At 34.7% G+C, this 14,470-nt stretch overlaps 1 protein-coding gene across 1 annotated transcript; it reads left to right on the top strand.

Moving 5' to 3' along the window:
- The first annotated feature begins 13,736 nt into the window (after positions 1 to 13,736).
- On the top strand, positions 13,737 to 14,093 carry LOC116587033 (barrier-to-autointegration factor-like). The gene has a single exon (XM_032337711.1). It carries the CDS (start codon positions 13,827 to 13,829, stop codon positions 14,076 to 14,078), a length of 252 nt encoding a protein of 83 aa, XP_032193602.1. The 5' UTR covers positions 13,737 to 13,826; the 3' UTR covers positions 14,079 to 14,093.
- The last annotated feature ends 377 nt before the right edge of the window (positions 14,094 to 14,470 follow it).

The following is a 14,470-nucleotide window of genomic DNA, read 5'->3' as shown; positions in this document are numbered from 1 at the left end:
TAGGAAATGTCACTGTATTTTCAGTTATCGGGAGAGTTGCATGATGTTAGGTAGAAGCGTGATTTATTATTTTCTCTATTTGGAAATGATGTATGTTTTAAGGAGATATATGGTGTAAGTGACAAGTTGGCACCCCTATGCTTTTAAATGTGCCAGCTTGGCTAGATTAGACTGCATTTCCAAGAATTCCCTTTCATGTGTTTCTGGTTAGGATAGACCACAAGAGAAATTCTTGTTCTTGATTAGGAGGACGGAGGTGAAGCAGCGATTTTTTTTTTTTAAAGATTTTATTTATTTATTTACAGACAGAGATCGCAAGTTGGCAGAGAGGCAGGCAGAGAGAGAGTGGGGGAAGCAGACTCCACACTGAGCGGAGAGCCGATATGGGGCTCGATCCCAGGACCCTGAGATCATGACCTGAGCCGAAGGCAGAGGCTTTAACCCACTGAGCCACCCAGGTGCCCCTGAAGCAGCGATTTTTAAGCTCTCACATTTTGGTGAAGATATGATTGTTCACAACACTGGCAAGAAGCAGCGTCTGACCCTACAACTGTTTCACTTTCCCATAGATCCTCCTTGAAACTTTTCTACATACATGCTAGGTGAAATGTGTTTAGCTCTGTTATGAAGGGCCCAGCTTCTGTAGGATACTTGCAGCAAATAAGATAAATGGCTATAAAACTGGCGTGGCTTTCAATGCATTATCATAGGCTCCAGCTCTTGCTATGAATTTTAGTTTTCTAAATTTTAGTTACTTGTTCTCCTTTATCTTATTCCATCTTCCCTTCCCCATTTCTCTGACTTCAACTGTAGCAACACATGCAAAGAAAAAAGCCATACAGAGATTGCTTAACCAAAATGCTTAGCCGGCTCTGACAATTACATAAGATCAAGTCCGTGTAACGCATACAAAGCCAGCTAGCTAGCTAGAAGGAAAGAAACTTAAGTGATAATGTATTCGTAAGTTATATCTTAACTGATGCAGCGAAGTATATATTAAAGATCACCAATGGAAAAAGTTGAAAAAATATTTTAATATACATTTATTTTTTAATTTATTGCCAAAACTATGTGATTACTATTAATTTTATTTTATTTTATTTTATTTTGAGAGAGAGCAAGCAAGAGTGGATGAAGGCTGGGGCACATGGGCAAAGGGAGAAGGAGAGAGAAAATCTTAAGCAGCTCTCCATGCACAGAGCCTGACAGGGGCTCAATCTCACCATCCTGAGATCACGCCCTGAACCAAAATTGAGTCAAATCTTTAGTGACTGAGCTACCCAGGTGCTTCATTATTAGTCATTATTAAGCACATTTTTATTCATAAGAAAATTTCACTTCAGAAAGTAATATAAACAAATTGTCAATGGACAAGTTAATTTTGCTGAGCCTATTCAGTATCTATAAAATTATCATGCCATCATTAAAAAAATTGATTCTCCTTTCCTCTACTAGAAAACTGTTATAATTTTCTTAATGAAAGGGCACATGAAAGTCATGATACTTGTTTATTTATTGTAAACTTGAGAATACATTAATGGGTTAAGAATTTGGAGAGAAATAAAAGTGTGATTAATCTGAAAATTCATTTCTTAAGCAGTTTTTTTTTTACAGCATCATTCCATCTGTCCCAATTTTTCTTTGTTACAATAAAAATGCATTGTTTTATTCTTAACATGCAAAGTTTTCCTAAGCTTATTTGTTTTTTTTTTTAGAAAAATGAACATATGGACAATTTATAAAATTCTCTCTATATCTAATTATCTTCAGAATTTTGTCCCAAATGATAAATTTGGAATAGAGTTAATATATAACCAATAAATTAGTTGTGTCCTATTTTTGTCAAGAAAAAGTGTTATTAATGGTATTTAAAATGTAGATTGGTATATATTGTTCAGTGACAGAAATAAGCAAAAGAACTATGCACTTCATATAAGTTTAAAACACACAAAAATAGAAATAAATGCATAAAATTTCTATTATAAAATTCATTTTCATTTTCGATGCAATAAATATGCCATACAAAAGATACTGTGATGGGCGCCTGGGTGGCTCAGTGGGTTAAGCCGCTGCCTTCGGCTCAGGTCATGATCTCAGGGTCCTGGGATCAAGTCCCGCATCAGGCTCTCTGCTCGGCGGGGAGCCTGCTTCCCTCTCTCTCTCTCTCTCTGCCTGCCTCTCCATCTACTTGTGATTTCTCTCTGTCAAATAAATAAATAAAATCTTTAAAAAAAAAAAAAAAAAAAAAGATACTGTGATACTATATAAAAGCGAAAATGACAAACAAATTAAAAGTTTCATAATTTTAGAAATGTTAGGCAACTGATAGAAATTAATAAAAAAAAATAGGTTAATAAAGCCCAGAAACAGATTCACATATAGTCAAACCGACATTTGACAAAGAACCAAAGGTAACACAATGGACAGAAGATAGTCTTTTCAATAATGGTACTAGACTGGATATCTACAAACAAACCAAATAAACAAACAAGCCAAAAAATGAATCTACACAGAGACTGTACACCTTCATAAAAATCAACTCAAAATTGATAAAAGGCCTACATTTAAAATGCAGAACTATAAATCTCATAGAAGATAACATAGGAGAAAACCTAAATGACATTGGGTTTAGTGGTGTCTGGGTGGCTCAGTTGGTTAGGCATCTGCCTTCTGCTCAGGTCGTGATCCCAGGGTCCTAGCATAAGCTCCACATTGGTCTCCCTAGTCAGGAAGAGCCTCTGCCCCTTTCCCCACTTGTGCTCACTCTCTCTTTCTTTCTCTCTCAAATAAATAAAATCTTTAAATAAAATTAGCCTGGGTTCGTCAGTGACCTTTTAGATAGAACACCAAAGGCATAGTCCATGCAAAAAAGGAATCGATACCTGAAATTCACCAAAATGAAAAACTTGTGTTCTTCGAAAAAGAATGAAATGAGAAGATAAGTGAGAGACTGGGAGAAAATATTTGCAGAAGACATATCTAATAAGACAGTCATCCAAAATATAAGAAGAACTATTAAAACTCAACAATAAGAGAATAAACCACTGAATTAAAAATGGGCAAAAGACTTAATAGGCAATTTACCAAAGAATATATAGAGAGAGGGAAAATAAGCATATGATAAATTATGATAAAATGTTCCATTTCATATGTCATTAGGGAATTAGATATTAAAACAAAAATGAGATACCACTACACACATTAGGGTTGATAAAATCTAGAACTCTGACAACAACAAATGTTGATAACAATGTGGAGCAGCAGGAACTCTCATACATTGCAGGTGGGGATACAAACTGATAGAGCAGCACTGAAAGACAGTTTGGAAGTTTCTTGTAAAATTAAGCTTACTTTTACCATGTGACCTAGCAATCGCACAACTTAGTAATTATCCCAATGAGTTGAAAACTTACATCTACGTAAAAATATGCACAAGAATGTTTGTAGAAGCTTTGTTCATAATTGCCAAAACTTGGAAGAAATAAAGATGCCCTCTGGTAGATGAATGGATAAATAATGAATATGTAGTATAATTAGACCGTGGAATATTATTCAGTACTAAAAAAATATAAGCTATCAAGTCATGCAAGGACATAGAGGAAACTTAAATGCATATCACTGAGTGAAGGAAGCCAATCTGAAAAGGCCATATCTGAATGACCCAATTGTATGAGACATTGGCAAGTGGAAAACTATGGACACAATTAAAAAAAAAAAAAAATCAGTGGTCGTCAGTGGTTCAGGGAAGGGAGGGAGGAATGAATAGACAGAACACAGGATTTTAAGGCAGTGAAAGTGTTATAAATGATACTATAATGATGAATACACATAATCATCATGTGTTAAAAATTCACAGAATGTACAGCACATTAGAAATGAACCTTAATATAAACTATAGACTTTAGATGACAATGTAATGTGAATATCAATGTAATACGACCTCAGTTGTGGTAAAGATACCACTGTTCTGTGAAGATCCCAATGAGGGGGTAGCTATGAATGTGTGGAGACAGTAAGTATGTGAGAAATCTCTGTACATTCGGCTTAATTTTGCTGTGAATCTAAAACTGCTTTAAAAAACAAAATTAGTTTATGTATTTATTGTTTTTTTTTTAAAGATTGTATTTATTTATTTGACAGAGAGAGAGAGAGAGAGAGAGCACAAGTAGCAGAGTGGCAGGCAGAGGGAGAGGGAGAAGCAGGCTCTTCCCTGAGCAGGGAGCTTGATGTGGGACTCGATCCCAGAACCCAGGGATCATGACCTGAGCAGAAGGCAGCCAGTTAATGAACTGGGCCACCCAGAAGCCCGTAAAAAACAAAATTATTTTAAAAACTCGGAAACAGGGCCGCTTAGGTGGCCCAGTTGGTTAAGCCTCTCCCTTCGGCTCAGGTCATGATCTCAGGGTCCTGGGATCTTGTCCCACATCGGGCTCTCTGTTCAACGGGAAGCCTGCTTCCTGCCCTCTCTCTGCCTGTTTCTCTGTCTACTTGTGATCTCTCTCTCTCTGTTAAAAAAATAATAAAATCTTAAAAAAAAAAAAAAAACTAGGAAACAAAACCACATGACTTTGGAAGTGACTATTTTTCTGGCATTTATGTATGTAATTATGCATATACGTGTATGCCAGGAAATGAGAGGAAAGATACTTAACAGAATGTTAACAAGAGTGCTATTTTATTTTCTTTCTAAATAACTATTCTCTGCTTTTCATAAAACATGTACATTAGTTAGGAAAAGTTAAAATATAAATAAGATTATTTTTTTCTAGTTTAAGCAACTTAAAATTAAGTCCATTATGTTAGAGAAAAAAAAAAAGATCAAGGCAAATAAGTAAATGAATAAATAAAAGTTGTATGATAAAGGAATATCATTGGCTGATGTAATAGAAACTGTAATAAGATTAGCTTATACTCTAAAAATACTTACTGTATGCTTTTGGGGTTGTGTTATTTCCTAATGAGAGCAGGCATATGTTGGAGATATTGTGGATTTAGTTCCAGGCCACCACAACAAAGAAAATATCAGAATAAAGTAAGTCAAATGAATTTTTTGCTTTCCTAGTGCATTTAAAAGTTATGTTTACACTATACTGAGTCGGTGAAGTATGCAATAGCACTATGTCTAAAAAATATATTTACCTTAATTAAAAAATACTTTATTGCTAAAAAATGCAAAACATTATCTCAGCTTTCAGTGAGTTGTAATCATTTTGCTGATGAAAGTTCATGCTTTGATGTTGATGGCTGCTGATTTATCAGGGTGGTGGTTGCTGAAGGCTGGGTGGCTGTGGCAATTTTTTAAAAATAACACAACAATGAACTTTGCTGTATTGACTGACGCTTTCTTTCACGAACAATTTCTCTGTAGCATGCAATACTGACAGCATTTTATCCACAACAGAACTTTCAAAATTGGAGTCAATCCTCTCAAACCCTGCTGCTGCTTTATCAACTAAGTCAATGAAATATTGCAAATATTTTGTTGTCATTTCAACATTCTTCACAGCATCTTCACCAGAAGTAGATTCTCTGTCAAGAAACCACTTTGTTTGCTCATCTATAAGAAGCAACTCCTCATCCATTAGAATTTTATCATGAGATTGCAGCAATTCAGTCCCATCTTTGGGCTCCACTTTTAATTCTATTTTAATTCTATTTCTCTTGTCATTTCCACCACATCTAGAGTTACTCCCTCCACTGAAATTTTGAATTCCTCAAAGTCATCCAGGAGGGCTGAAATCAACTTTTTCCAAACTACTATTAATGTTGATATTTTGACCTTTTCCCATGAATCACAAATATTCTTAATGGCATCTAGAATGGTGAATCCTTTCCAAAAGATTTTCAATTTACTTTGCCCACATCCATCAGAAGAATCACTGTCTATGGCAGCTATAGCCAGCAAAATCTATTTCTTAAATAACAGGCCTTGAAATACAAAATTACTCCTTGGTCCATGGGCAGCAGAATGGATGTTATGTTGGCAGGCATAAAAACATTAGTCTTGTTACATATTTCCATCAGAGCTCTTAGATGACCAGGTGTATTGTCAATGAATATTAATATTTTGAAAAAAAAATTTCCTTTTTTCCTGAGCATTGAATTTCAACAGTTGGCTTAAAATATTCAGTAAACCATCATGTTGGAAACAGATGTGCTGTCATGCAGGGTTTTTTGTTCCATTTATATAGCGCAGACAGGGCAGATTTACCACAGTTCTTAAGGGCCATAGGAGTTGCAGGGTGGTTAATAAGCACTGGCTTCAACTGAGAGCCATCAGCTGCATTAGCCCCTCAGAAGAGAGTCAGTCTGTCTTTTCAAGTTTTGAAGCCAGCCATTGACTGCTCCTCTCTAGTTATGACAGTCTTAGATGGTATCTTCTTCCAAAGGAAGTCTGTTTTGTCTTCACTGAACATCAATTGTTTAGTTTACCTACCTTCGTTAATTCTCTGAGCTAGACCTGAATAACTTGATGCAACTTCTTCATCAGCATCTGATGCTTCATGTTGCACTTTTATGTTATGAAGACAGCTTCCTTCTTTAAACCTCTTGAACCAACCTCTGTTAGCTTTTATTCTGCAGCTTCTTTACCTCCCTTAGACTTCATAGAAATGAAGAGAGTTAAGACCTTGCTCTGGATCAGGTTTTGGCTTACGGGAAAGTTGTGGCTGGTTTGACTTTCTATCCAGACCACAACAAACTGTCTCCTTTCAGCAATAAGGTTGTTTTGGTTTCTTGTCATTTTTGCATTCACTGAAGTAGCATTTTTAATTTCCTTTAAGAACTTTCCTCTACATTCACAATTTGGCTAACCAACATGAGAGACCTAGCTTTTGGCCAGTCTTGGATTTAGACACTCTCCCCTCACTAAGCTTAATCATTTCTAGCTTCTGATTTGAAGTGAAAGTTGTGTGCCTTGTTCTTTTACTTGAACACTTAGAAGCCATTGTAGGGTTATTAATTGGCCCAATATGAATATTATTATATCTCAACAAATAGGAAGCCAGAGGAGTAGGGAGAGATGGGGAATAGCTGGTCAATATCAGATTCAACATACACAACATTCATCACTTAAGTTCACCATCTTATATAGGCGTGGTCTGAGATGCCCCAAAACAATTACAATAGTAACATGAATGATCACTGTTCACAAATTATCATAACATAAAGAGTAATGAAAGTTTGAAAAATTGCATGAATTTCCAAAATGTGACACAGAGAAACAAAGTAAGCAAATGCTATTAGAAATATGGTACCAATATACTTGTCCCATGCAGTGTTGCCATGAATATTCAATTTTTAAAAAATTAAGTATGTGCAAAGCACAATAAAGAAAAGTGCAATAAAATGAGGTACGTCAGTAGTCAGCAGGCAAAGGATCTGTGGTTGCTGCTCTTGGGTACAGCCCTTTTTCTCTTCTACTTTGGAATTAACCTTATTTCTAAGGATTTTTCTCTATGATTCCTAGTTAGTTATCATATATCCAGAGTTTATGTTCTGACTGGAGACTCCCCAAAGCAGGGAGGAAGGGAGCAAGAAAGACGCTTTTCTTAAAACACTTTTCCTTTGTCACAATGAAAATTTCTATATGGAAGACCACAAAGAAGTCCTATTTTACTTCAAAAAAAATAGTGCATTCATAGCTAGACTACTCATTAGCACAGAGGATTAAAAAATATGTCATAATTGGCTTGGACCAATCACAAAATATTCGGTTTGTACATACATTTTGCTAATTTATATATATCATTTGCTTGTTAATAAGGAAGAAACAGAGATGATTACTGATATGTCAACCAGAAGCTCTTCTACAACATTTTAGTAAAATCTAGGGAAGAGTGGGCTTAAGGCTGACAATTTTAATTAATTTTCTATTATATCTCACCAATGTGATATTAAGTGTGAAAGTTGTACATAGTATAGATCTTATTATATATATATATATATATATATATATATACTCTCATATATATAGTATAAATCATATATATGTACAATCTCATATATATCTTATATCTTAATTTAACGATATATTGATGAGATATATGAAACAACAATACACATTGCATATACAACTGCAGTATCAATAGACCTGGATGTTAATAATGTTCAAATACAAAAGACAAGAAGGGGTTCCAGGAATGTAAAAGTATTGCACTAAGAAAATAACTACATTTTGTGAAACCCTTCTCTGAATGTCCAAATATACTGAATTTCTCTGCAATAGTCAAGTTTTAGGACCTGAGCTGGATTAAGGAAACATACAGAAGAACCTCTCAGGGTGGCTTTAATTACTATATTTTGTGACTTGTTTTCACTGTAACACTAATCTACACTGCATTGTTCAGATCACTTGAAATCTTTATTGTGCATTCAAAAGTGCCTAAATTATACTTAGAAGGAACTTACAAACTAGCTCATTATACTTCTGAATTGAAAAATTATGTGCCATCTTTTAAATCTGTGGCTAATATTTTCTTTAAAATTAAATTTTAATTTAATGATTCAATCAAATGAAATCAGCTATAAATATTACTTAATTGATGAAATATATTTTATCATATTGGTCTGTACATGTTTTTCAGTATTAATTTTCTGTTCTATACAGTTGCTTCTAATTAAAGAAGCATGCACACAATTACAAGAATATATATAATATAGTTATTATGTCATTTTAAATATTTTTAAAAATTCAGTGTGCATTAAATTGTCCTGTCCTTTGACTACCTAGAGAGTAACACCAAATCTAGTAGTGCTTCAGACACTCAATTTCAAAGCATTTATCCATCACATAAAGGAAAAAAAATTAAAACTCAGGTTTTTGGTATGAATAATACCAGCTGATCTTTCTTACTATCAGGAAAACACTCTTCCTAAGCAGAATTTCAGATATGTCTGTCATTTGTATCCATCATTTTGATAAAAATTATAATTGAAATAAAAAACAATCTTGCTGCTTTACCAACATCACTTAAAGTACTATAGAAAAATAAACAATTTAATGGAATGATGGCCATGTTCCAAAATACATATTTTGTTGGAGAGGGTGAGTAAAAAATACCTGTGAGCACAAATATTACCCATAACTTCTCATCAGATTTTAAGATACAGTGACACTCAGAGTGCCTGGGTGGCTCAGTCATTAAGCATCTGCTTGGGTCATGATCCCAGGGTCCTGATCAAGCCCCGCATCAGGCTGCCTGCTTGGCTTCCTCTTCCACTCGCCCGCTTGTGTTCCCTCTCTTGCTTTCTCTTTCTCTGTCAAATAAATAAATAAAATCTTAAAAAAAAAAAAAGATACAGTGACACTAGTTTTTGCACCCCAAATTATTCTACAATAAAAGGGAAGATAATCTACGTACCTTTTTGCTTATATTCCTGTTCATTTCATGCTCCTATTATTAATTACAATTGGTAGGACTTTTGATTCAATGCTGATATTTATGAGGATCCATCTTACGTTTTGTCATATATTCAGATGCAAAAAAAGTCTTTTCCTTATATTCTCTAATATTTTTAAATTTATAACTTTCATCTTCTTTCCACTGGTTCATCAAAAGCTTTGCACAAAACAATCATCTTTTCCAAAACCAGCTCCTGATTTATCCAATAAGTGTATCTTTACAATTTATATTATACTGGGTATTCTGACATTTCATTTCTCTAAATGACATTAGGAAAATCTATACACTTAGGACACAAAAGAAGTACAATCTAATGAATGTTGAAATGTGAAATAGTAGGATTTTTGTAATATCAATAAAGGTCTCTAAATGTTGTTTTCAATTTAAATATTCAAGAGACTCCATGTAATCCTATTTTTCTCATGGCAATTTGGCTAGGCAATCTTTTTAAATGTCTTCCAAGAAAGGTTCCAGTCCTGGTCCAGATAAATCTGGTTTTTGAGGATGGATCATGGTGAATCACTACGAGTTCTGGATGGGCAGTTGTATTCCTGAGAAGCCATGTGAGTTTTGCACCGTACCTTCTTATTCTGACACAATATTTGCCAGAACTAGTGGTGGCATTCATGCTGATCTTTTGGTGGCTTATTATGCTCTGTGTGTGTGTGTGTGTGTGTGTGTGTGTGTGTGTTTGCTTTTTTTCTATCTTTATTTAAGCCTTTTAAGCAGAAATTACCAATCCAAAACTAAATTTACTCTATTCTTTAAAAATAAAGAACAATGGTAATTAAACATATGCTAGAGATCCATAGACATTTAAATAAACATACTGAAGTCCATCTCTTGCCACATGTACTATACCTCAACATCCCCAACCTTGTCTTTAAGGAGGATGTTGTAATTTTTCTGTATAATTTTAAACTTTTAAATGAAGAACATAAATATTCCATAAAGAAAAATAAAAACGTGAAATCAGTATGTGTGTGTATGAAAAACTGAATTGCTTACCATTATTACTGTCTAACTCTTTCCAAATAAATAACTTTTTAAAGATAGGCAGAGTTTATTTTATTAGCAACATTTTTCAGGATCTCACAGACTATCGAAAGATATTCTTTCAATATGTACATTCTTTGCATAGATTCTAAATATCTAAACATTACCTAAAGTATTTTATTTAGTCACTTATAATATTTAGGGTCATAAAGGCACCAGCCTCTGGAGAAGTCAAGAAAAAGACATTTTCCCTAAAGCCTCCATTGAACACAGGCCTGCTGACAGTCTGATTTTTAGGCTGTAGACACATTCTGGACTTCTAACTTACAGAACTCTAAGACAATCAATTAGTGTTGTTTTAGCCATTAAGTTTATGGCAATTTGTTACAGCTGCAAAGATAAACTAATGTATCATCTCTCAGTACACACTATTAAACATAAACTGACATGGGTTGAATTTTTAAAATGACTTCTGCACTTTAAAAGCACTAATTGTTAAGTGTTGAAACATAAAATTTGTGTGTGTTGGGGGGAGTTAATTTTTCTATCCCATGCCACCCATTTGTTATTTAACTACTATAAGTTATTTTAGTTCACAATTTAAAAAAAAGGGGGGGGAGGTGAACCTACCACTTAATTGATAGAATCCAAATGGAAGTGCTCAAAGGGTTACCAGTTTAAAAAAAAAAATGACAGATTTTAACACTTTCTCATTTTAAGATGAATTCAAACCTCACAGCATATGGTAATTGGTTTGTCTTGAAGTGATTTTTTAAAATATGCACTTTTCTAAAAAGCGTAACTTCTTAAGCTGTCGTTTAAATAAATTCACACTTTTCAAGCGTATTTGTTTCCACCTACTGCATCTGATTATGGTGTCTTGCCCCTGTCTACATTTGCATAGTCTGTGTAGTCTCATCTATGGACAGGGATATGTTGTTTTCAATCAGTGATGGGTCCAGAGAAGGACTGTTCTTACGTCCTCCTTTTCTGTTTCAAACTTGTGTAGTTCTCACAAGCAAGGCCTAGATCCTATACTAAAATATATTTTTGGTATGACCTTGACAATGATTGACATTATCTAAATTTTCAACTTCTACACAGGCTAAAATTCAGCTATCTGTAGTGAAAGAAATTTCCAGAATGTTTTCTCATTTCAGATTGAAGATAATGCAGAACAGATAGAAACAAAGAGCTTTAAGTGAAAATTCTTACTAAGAAAGGTTAATTAAATGAAAGCTAAATATATATAAGCTTGTTAGGAATGGTATTTTGAAAGATATGTTTAAAAATATAACGAAACAGAAGGCTTCACAAGGAACAATGATAAAATTGGGAAGAAATCTATTCCTTTTGTAAGAGCATTGGCAGCACCTATTACAAATATATTTTTAATCTTTATTTTGGAAAATACAAGCTTGTTTTCAAAATGTTACTGAGAGTTGATGAGATAATTTGCCCGAGTAAATATTTGCATTCTGTGAGTGTTTCTTCATCTTGAAAAAAGTAGAAGTCATAAAATGGCATTTTAATGAAAGGTTTGGAAAAAAAAGAGAAGTTTTAAAGAAGTTTTCAAAGAATAAGACAATATTAATCAATGTTGATGATTCAGGGCTGTGCTAAATATTGAGGTCAAGATAAATGCAAAAATTTATACCAACTGTGAGGTACATAATAGTTTGCAAGATATCTCGTCATTAATTTTTATAATGCAGTTTACTAATAGGTCAACTGATGCTTTTTATTACTTTTTTAAAAATTGATCTTTAAAAATATCATATACTGGGGCACCTCGGAGGCTCAGTTGGTTAAGCATCTGCTTTTGGCTCAGAGTCCTGGGATCAAGCCCCATGCTGGCTCCCTGCTCAGTGGAAACCTGCTTCTCCATGTCCTCCCTAATGTGCTCTCTCTCACTACATCTGCCACTATCTGTCTGTCTGTCTCTCTCAAATAAATAAATAAATAAATAGATAACCTTAAAATAAATAAATAAATCAAGTTTTAAAACATATCATGTACTTATTCTATAAAATGCAAAGAACTGTCAGACACCAAAATTTTAAATTACCCAAATCTATTCACCTAGAGATAGTAATGGTTCTCATGATGTATGCATTATTACAGATATTTTTTTCTTGCATATGCTTTATCTTGCCTTTGAAAAATACTCCTACTACCTTCTTTTTTCTTTATTATTTTTACTATTAAAGGAAAAACTTTAGTAATCCTTGTGGGATGTAGTTTATGAGAACTTAAATTTTGATTCTTTGTATTACTTAAGGGTCTTCGGGTTGTATTCAACAGAAAACCCAACCAAAGACGGCTTTAACATTTAGAGCATTTCTTTTAAATCTTAAATTATAAGAAGCCCATGGGAAAGGCACTTCAAATATTGTTTCATTCAATGTCAGTAATGTTAACAAGAACCCTGGGTTGTTTCATCTTTCTACTATATCACCTAAGTCCCATTCCATGAGGTTGAGTTTAGTATTATTATATATTCCTTCACTGTAAGAAAAAAAAATAATTGTGACATCTTCAAGGACCATGCCCTTATAGATAGCATATAGAACTGACAGGAATTAAGACTATCCTTTTTAATAGTAAGAACACATTCCTAGAACACTCATAGAAAAAAAAAAAAAGCCTCTATTTATGATAAACGCGCCAGAATATATCAAATTCTAGCTCATACTTACTATAATCACTTGGAAATGGAAATGATTTTGATATTACTTTTTAAAGATTTTTATTTATTTATTTGACAGAGAGAGAAAGAGAGCAGGTGTGTACAAGCAGAGGGTTGCAGCAGAGGGAGACAGAGAAACAGACTTCTCACTGAGTAGGGAGCCTGATGTAGGGATTGATTCCAGGACCCCGGGAGGCAGATACCACACAGGTTCCCCGATTTTGATATTATTGCCTTAGGTGATTTGATATTCATCACCTTAAATTAAAGGATTGACTTCCCAGGATTCTTAGAAGGATAGGACCATACAGAGGGTGTTTTTACTAGATAGCAAAGTCAGCACACAAAAATCAGTTGAATTTCTATACATTAACAACAAGATATCTGAAAAAATAAATTTAAAGAATCCTGTTTATAAAAGCACCAAAAGCAATAAAATAATTAGCAATAAATTTAACCAGGGGACCAAAAGATCTCTACTCTGAGAACTATAAGACACTAAGGGAGGAGACTGAAGATGGCCCAGATAAATAGAAAGATATTCCATACTCCTGGATTTGAAGAATTAATAATGTTAAAATATCTACAGGACCCAAAATCATTTTTAGATTCAATGTGATATCTATCAAAAGTTCAATGGCGGAAGAAAGTTCTAGTGGGTTGAGGTATCGCTGGGAGCAGCCGGGTGGCGGGAGGAGCCATTACCGAAGCCGGAGCTGCTGATTCAGCTGATCAAGATGACAACCTCCCAAAAACCCCGAGACTTTGTGGCAGAGCCCATGGGGGAAAAGCCAGTGGGGAGCCTGGCCGAGACTGGTGAAGTCTTGGGCAAGGAGCTGAAGGAAAGGGGCTTTGACAAGGCCTATGTGGTCCTTGGCCAGTTTCTGGTGCTAAAGAAAGATGAAGATCTCTTCTGGGAATGGCTGAAGGACACATGTGGTGCCAATGCCAAGCAGTCCTGGGACTGCTTTGGGTGCCTTCGAGAGTAGTGCAATGCCTTTTTGTGAGGCTCTCTTGGGGAGCCCCCAGCCCCTAGCCCCAGCATCGAATCTCCAGAGTTTGCAGAGTTTGCAGTGGGGACTCCTCCCCTGTCCTCTACAAAGGAAGAGATTGCTGTTGTCCTACTCACTTTTGATGTACTTCAAGGTCTTTTGGGAGTTCTCTCCCCCACCATTTCAACTTTTTTGCATGCATCTCCCTTCTCCTTCCCCTGCTAGTTTCATGTCAACAATTATCGGCTTTTCCGAGTGGATTCCTGGCGCTTCCCTCACCCCCACTCCCACTGGTCTGTTTTATGCGATTTGGCTCCTTTTTTGGAGGAATAATCACTGTCCTTGTAAAGTTTTTTAAATAAATAAAGTCAGTGGCCTTCAAAAAAAAA

The sequence above is a fragment of the Mustela erminea genome, chromosome 3 (genome assembly GCF_009829155.1).
Source record: "Mustela erminea isolate mMusErm1 chromosome 3, mMusErm1.Pri, whole genome shotgun sequence".
Taxonomy (NCBI): Eukaryota; Metazoa; Chordata; class Mammalia; order Carnivora; family Mustelidae; genus Mustela; species Mustela erminea.
The sequence above is the reverse complement of the archived record's forward strand: the minus strand, read 5'-3'. Positions and strand labels throughout refer to the sequence as shown.